The sequence below is a fragment of the Megalops cyprinoides genome, chromosome 24, assembly GCF_013368585.1.
Source record: "Megalops cyprinoides isolate fMegCyp1 chromosome 24, fMegCyp1.pri, whole genome shotgun sequence".
In the NCBI taxonomy this organism is placed as follows: Eukaryota; Metazoa; Chordata; class Actinopteri; order Elopiformes; family Megalopidae; genus Megalops; species Megalops cyprinoides.
In genome coordinates, this window is record NC_050606.1 from 1,336,526 (window position 1) to 1,344,025 (window position 7,500).

The 7,500-nt window shown below is 49.3% G+C and overlaps 1 protein-coding gene across 2 annotated transcripts in view; it reads right to left on the reverse strand.

The window, feature by feature from the left end:
- The window catches only part of LOC118771014, a 78,452-nt gene that overhangs the window by 23,313 nt on the left and 47,639 nt on the right, over positions 1–7,500 (reverse strand). For both annotated transcript variants that reach the window (XM_036518845.1, XM_036518844.1), the window contains exons 3-5: positions 7,356–7,500; positions 5,072–5,191; positions 3,838–4,005 (exon numbers count right to left, since the gene is read on the reverse strand). The exon at positions 7,356–7,500 is cut by the window's right edge and continues 150 nt beyond it. In XM_036518845.1, the coding sequence (XP_036374738.1) occupies positions 3,838–4,005; positions 5,072–5,191; positions 7,356–7,500 (433 nt within the window). The remainder of the gene's footprint in view (positions 1–3,837; positions 4,006–5,071; positions 5,192–7,355) is intronic.

Sequence of the window (7,500 nt, forward strand, 5' to 3'; positions counted from 1 at the left end):
AGAGGCCACCTACCCTTCAATCTCCCCCAGGAAACTCCAGCAGCCGACCAGAGCAGTGCCTGTAACCACCATCCAGCTTAGTCACCTAACCCTCCAACGCTCAAATTACCTGACCCCCCACTGTGAAACTGTCACCTAACTCCCCTCTCCCATGGCCTGACCCAAAACACTCTCAGCTGCATCCTAATCCACATTCCTTTTCCCAAGCGCTGCCCTTGAAACTGGTGCGGAGTGACGTGGTTGAGGGAATCCCAGTCTGCAAAAGGAACTTACACTTGCCCTCAGCTGCTCCTTTGGAGTGACGTGCTGTTTGCGTTTGCTTTGGCATCCCAGGGCGGTCATTTTTCTCAGACCACTTTTTTGCCCACATCCTTCAGCTTCTTTTTTACGAGTTCCATTAAAGCAGAGCGAAACCAAAAAAACTCTGAATAGAATTCACAACAGATGGTACCGAGTATGACTGTATGAATGAACTTTTCTAACACACAGTGAGAAAAATGAAACAGCGGTAACATTAGGCAGAACTATTCCAGTGCGTTTTAATTGGAAGTGAACAGAAACTGTGATAAACAACTTTGCATTCACATTTATTCATTTGGCAGATGCTCTTATACAGACCGCATTATAAAACGTTTGTGGCTGGAATTCAAGGCTCAAACTAATGTGAATCACCACGATATTAATCTGATTATCAAGTGGCAATTCTCAAGGATAAGAAAAAAATAACATTTCATATCAACCGCGTGTGTTTTTTGTAATAAAGCCTGATTTTCTAGCCCGTTGCTACTCATTACCCACTGAGGTCACTTATGAACAATGTAATATTCAATTGTGTACGTTACTAAAGCTGGAGGATTCATGGAGTCCTGCGTTAAATGTTCTGCACCCCACTCCTTTATTGTGCTCTTTTTTCACGCCAAATGTTACTCCCCGCAGACTGATTTAATTTTACCTCTCCCTGAAATTTCCAAGACACCAAAATGCATGATGTTAAAGCCTGCTCTCAGATTTATATTTAACTTTTTTCAGCGTTGTTAGCACCATCATTTCAACGTGTTTTTCCAGATGTCACCACTTCTGTTGTTTCCATGGTTTCATGTGAATTTTTTTTTGGGGAGCTGCTCTTATTTTGTCATGAGTCGAAGTGCTGTAACAAAGCCAGCAGGGTGCGTCTCCTCAGAGGGCGTCCCGAATGTTAAAGAGTAACTGTCACTTTCCCTGACTGTGCCCTCCATCTCAGTGCACAGGTCTGCACACTTCGCACTGGTCTGATATCCCAGAATTCCTTTCTCCTGACACCCCGGGGTGTGTGTTTGCGTGATTTCCGCTTCAGTTCCATTCAGCCGCAGCGGCACAGAAACCTTCTGCAGCGATCATTCGTCTAACACAATAAAGCCGGATTTACGGCTGACCGCCCTTCGCTACAACGTGTGGCTAACCCACTGACTTCAATTACAAACGCTCTACAATTTAAACTGTTAAACTGCAAATACAGAAGGATTAAAGGGAGTGGGAGCCTGATAATGCTTTGCACCTTTGAAATGATTGAGTTTTTTTTTTTTCTGAAGCTAATGTTACTTCCTGAAGATAGATTTTTACATTACGTCCATGCAGCCCATCCCTTTCAAACGGTGCTGTCAGTAAAATACTGTGAGGACACGCATTTTTAAAAATCTGCAGAGTTAGAATTCACTTTCAGATTTGTGCTTCATGTTCATCAACACTGTTAGCATTCTGATCACAGAAGGTCTCTGCCTCCCCCATGGTTTGGTGTGGAGGTGTGTATTTTTTTTTTTTATTTGAGTAGCTCTTGTTTTGTCATGAGCCACAGTGGCTGAGTATGTCCTGAGTGCACTCCTAAATAACACCCCTCTCCCCTGTCCTTCCACAGGTTTTCACCTGACTTTGCCACTGTGGACTCATTCACTTACCCTCACTCATCTGCATTGAGATGTAGCCTCAAACCAGTGTCACCTGACCCCTTAAACACCTGACACCCCCCCCTCCAAAAAAAACACACACTTAAACTGTGTTACATTAACCTCCAACACTACAATCACCAGACTCCCCCACCTGCTCCACCTTTTGTGGAGTGTAATGAGCTCGATTAGACACGGGATCGAAAGTCAGCATCCACAGCTCAGACTGGCGTACGGCCTGACTGGATGTTACCCATCAAACTGCCCGGGCCGGCCCCCACCGAAACCCGCGCTGTTTCAGACACGGCACTGCGAGATTCTCCTGACAGCAGGAACAGCACCACAAAGAGCAAAACACGAAGCGTGTGGCCTAGAGAAGCAGCACTTCAGAGAGAGAGCAGCAGCAGGGAGAGCCGGACTGCGCTCTACATCAGCAGGTAAAGCCGGACTGCGCTCTGCATCAGCAGGGAGAGCCGGACTGCGCTCTGCATCAGCAGGGAGAGCCGGACTGCGCTCTACATCAGCAGGTAAAGCCGGACTGCGCTCTGCATCAGCAGGTAAAGCCGGACTGCGCTCTGCATCAGCAGGGAGAGCCGGACTGCGCTCTGCATCAGCAGGTAAAGCCGGACTGCGCTCTACATCAGCAGGGAGAGCCGGACTGCGCTCTGCATCAGCAGGGAGAGCCGGACTGCGCTCTGCATCAGCAGGGAGAGCCGGACTGCGCTCTGCATCAGCAGGGAGAGCCGGACTGCGCTCTGCATCAGCAGGTAAAGCCGGACTGCGCTCTGCATCAGCAGGTAAAGCCGGACTGCGCTCTGCATCAGCAGATAAAGCCGGACTGCGCTCTGCATCAGCAGATAAAGCCGGACTGCGCTCTGCATCAGCAGATAAAGCCAGACTGCGTTTTGCGGCAGCAGGGAGAGCCGGACTGCGCTCTGCATCAGCAGGTAAAGCCGGACTGCGCTCTGCATCAGCAGGTAAAGCCGGACTGCGCTCTACATCAGCAGGTAAAGCCGGACTGCATTTTGCGGCAGCAGGTAAAGCCGGACTGCGTTTTGCGGCAGCAGGTAAAGCCGGACTGCGCTCTGCATCAGCAGGTAAAGCCGGACTGCATTTTGCGGCAGCAGGTAAAGCCGGACTGCGTTTTGCGGCAGCAGGTAAAGCCGGACTTCGCTCTGCATTAGCAGGTAAAGCCGGACTGCGTTTTGCATCAGCAGGTAAAGCCGGACTGCGCTCTACATCAGCAGGTAAAGCCGGACTGCGTTTTGCGGCAGCAGGTAAAGCCGGACTGCGTTTTGCGGCAGCAGGTAAAGCCGGACTGCGTTTTGCGGCAGCAGGTAAAGCCGGACTGCGTTTTGCGGCAGCAGGTAAAGCCGGACTGCGTTTTGTGGCAGCAGGTAAAGCCGGACTGCGCTCTGCATCAGCAGGTAAAGCCGGACTGCGTTTTGCGGCCACACTGAACATGCAGGCTAATGGATAGCAGCACCAGCAGCTGCAGCAGCTGAGTGTGGGGAAGTAATGGAAGCTGTTAAGAGCCTTTTCAAGCTGCTGTCTCACTGTGGTAGAGCCGCAAAATTAAGCCGTATATTTTTTTTATCCCAGCAGTATTCAACAGCCTATAAACAGGATGGAGTTACAGCACTTGTCTGTGTTCTTCCTATTTCTTAAGCTACAGTCCCTGTGTTAATGTGTGTGTGTGTGTGTGTGTGATGCTTTCTTCCACTGTAAAAAAAAAACACTTAGGTGTACAAGCTGTACCCTTAAACTCATGCACACACAAGCTCACACACACACACTCTCTCTCACTCATGCACACACACACACACACACGCACACACACTCACACAGAAACACACACACACACACACACTCACACACACACACAGTATCAGTGGCAGCAGCAGACACAGTGACTCACTCTGCGTGAAGCGAGGGGGGTTGTCATTAACATCGCTGAGCTTCACTGTGACTGTGGTGGTCCCTGACAGACCCCCCAGGTGGCCCCCCATGTCTTTGGCCTGCAGGACAACCAGGTACTCGTCCTGCGTTTCTCTGTCCATGTCAGGCACCGCCGTGCGCAGAATACCTGAGAGAGGAAAAGGGGGGGTGGAGGAGGGAGGGAGAGAGAGCGAAGAAGGAGATGAAGGAAGAAAGAGGGGAGAGAAAGAGAGAGAGAGAGAGAGAGAGAGGAAGGGAGAGAGAAGAGAGAGAGAACAGGAAGAAAGTTATTTCAGAGTACGCATCTGCAGCCACAAATAAACTCATCCAAGAGAAAGAGTATGAGGGTGAGAGAGAGGGAAAGCCAGACAGAGAGAGAGAAAGAGAGAGAGAGAGAGAGAGAGAGAGAGAGAGAGTGGAGCCCCAGGAAGAGTCACATTTAATCACATTCAGAGAGCAGGAACCTCCCTGTTCCCACATCCACTGATCTCTGAGTGCACTGGAGGAAGAACCCGCCTGCAGATCATTCAGAGGGAGGGAGGGAGGGAGAGAGGGAGGGAGGGAGGGAGCTGGAAAAGGCCTGCAGCTCTGTGTGTTGCTGACCACCAAACCGGCCTGCGGCAGAACCGGGCCCTGCAGGAGCTCCGCTGTCAGAACCGGGCCCCGGCCACAAACACAAAGCCAATAATAGCTGTGACATTTCAAATAAGGCTCAGATCTAAGCTTCAGGAACGCAAGTTCACACACAGGGAACATTAAACACCAGAACACTGTTCACACTACATCTCATTCTAGGATTAAAAATAATCTCAGCAGCGAGCTTCATCTTGGCAGCGACCGACCTGAAAGCGGAATCATATCTGGCACTCAGGGAGGCAGGTTGCAGCGATGATTACAGCCTTCCACCGCGATGGCTGATTTTTTTTACCGGGTTTAAATAATACATTCCATTATCGGCGTGGGTGACGGGCACACCCTGCCTGCTGTTGCCGAGCTGTTTCCCCCTGGTCGCCCGGGTTTGGCATGGTTCCACGTTGAGTTGTTTGGTGACTCCTAGCCAGGCGTGGCAGTGATCCATCGCTGGCCAGACAGGCCTCACGGTGCAGCCACTCGCGCTAAGCAGCGCTGCCATGGAAACAGGATGCGGCCACTGCATCCCTGACAGAGGGACCGCGAGGACGGGGTGGCCTGGAGCCCCCGCGACGGACCCTCACCTGTCTGAGGATCCACCGAGAAGAACTGCTGACCCTGGATCAGTGTGTACACCAGCCTGGCACTGTTCCCATAGGTGGGGTCATCTGCATCTGTTGCTGTCACCTGGATGATGGACGTACCTGAGAGAGAGAGAGAGAGAGAGAGAGAGAGAGAGAGAGGGAGGGAGGGAGAGAGAGAGAGAGGGTGTGAGAGAGAGAGAGAGAGAGAGAGATAAGCGAGAAATAAGATTTACCCACTATAATACACAGCATCCTGCATACTAAAAACGATATATAGATACAATGGGAAAGCATCATAGTCATATTATATATATATATATATATATATACATTATACATATAATGTGTGTATATGTTTATTATATCATAACATAGTATATGTCTGATCATTTTTTCAATGACTGACACATTGGAGCTTTTCTGGAGTACAATAGTTTATTACCATTTAGATGACCCAACATTCCGTGTTACAGTTTTTTAAATTAGCATTTTTCTGTCATATCATGTTTGTTCTGTTCATATTTAATCAGGAGTCTGAATAAACATGGTCTGTGAGCGTGACCTTAAATAAAGAGCCTCCTGGGGTGGCGGGAGAAATGTTTCAGCTGGTGCAGAGTGCTGTCAGCCCTCCGGCCAAGCGGCAGACACCCAGACCAGGCCACAAAGTGCGAAACAGTCTGAGCAGTAATTAGTATAACCCCGAGACGCCCAAAGCCACTGCCACTTAATGGTATCAGGTATATTTTAAATTTCTTTCTTGATTTATTTAAGGCCTGTATTTTTTTGTACAAAAGCCGTGCCTAGATAGATGTATTTTAAGCTACATTTTAACTAGGAACAGCAAAAGTAAAGTTAGACCTCATTTGTTAAGGTGATGGCACGAAATTGGCTGCCCAAACTACATTTTTTTCCTCCCTAACCCTATGGTATGAAGTGTATGTGCAGTATCTGGCTGCTGGGTGGTGGTTAATTCAACCTGACGTAGAAGATCCCAGCTGTACCTTCCTTTCCTCCTCTTGCCTATAGCAGCTCTTACCTCTCAGTCTTTCCCTCCATAATCCCTCTGTCTCTCTCCATCTCTTTATCCTTCTCTCCAATTCCCTACTGCTCACTGTTTCTCTGTCTGCGCCCCCCCCCCCCCCCCTTCCTTCCATCTCCCTCCCTTCCTGAACTGCTTCCTCTCCAGGATGATATGTACCCCCCCCCCAACCCCAACAAATCAAAGACCATCAACTTCATCTGAAAGATTGAAATTGTTGGAAAAAATATATGCAGTCCAAAAGAACTACGTTTCCCATGGGGCATTGCCTGACAAGCTGTGAGGGAAGTGGGGATTTGCGGGAGCAGCTGTTGCTGTTTTTGACATCAAAGTGCTGACAGTGTCACCGAGAGAGGGTGAGGGAGAGAGAGAGATGAAGGAGAGAGGGAGAGAGAGGGAGAGAGAGAGAGGGAGGAAAGAAGGAAAGAGAGAGGGAGACAGAGAGAGTCTGATTCAATGCCCTGATCTCTGAACTGTCACTGGTACTTAGAGAAAGAGACGGAGATGTGAAGAGGGAGGGTGATGGAGACAGGGGGAGGAAAGAATAATAAACAAATTGTCAGACAGAGCTGAGGGAAATGGCAGAGTGGGGTGGATGCAACATATACACACTGACTGAAAAATACACACGCTCACCAAGGCTGACTGAAAAATACACACGCTCACCAAGGCTGACTGAAAAATACACACGCTCACCAAGGCTGACTGAAAAATATATGTGCTGACAAAGACTGACTGAAAAATATACATGCTCACAAAGACTGAAAAATATACCTGCTCACAAAGACTTGCTGAAAAATATACGTGTTCACAAAGACTGACTGAAAAATGTGTGTGTTCCCACAGACTGGGTAAAACATGTCAAAGCTGAATAACTGAAAGATATTAATAAGGGAGAAAATGTACGTCCCCAGGCTGGCTGTATGGTTCTGCTCCATGCCTTCTGTATGCCTTTCCTGTTTCAGAAAACACTCAGAAGCTCACAAAGAAGCACTGATTGAGAGGGGGGGCATAAAAATGGGAGCAGTGAATGTGGGGGTGGGGGGGGGGGCAAGGCGTCAAGGGATGCTCATTTTTTCAGATGCACTCATTTAGCTGCTAATTAACACTTGGACCTGCTACAATCAGAGCAGCCCCGAAACAGAGCTCGGCTCCTTCGGGACCCCAAGTTCAACAGGATGCTAAGGATTGTTAATGAGTCAGTCGATGCACAGCAAACACTGTCCCCCACCCCCCCCGCAGTACCGATGTTGGCCATCTCGGGCACGGTGGCGCTGTAGGGCCCGTCCTCAAAGACGGGCGGGTTGTCGTTGATGTCCTGCACCCGGATGATGAACTGGGAGGAGGGCTCCAGGGCGCGGTCAGTCTGGCGGTCTGTCGCCGTGGCGAT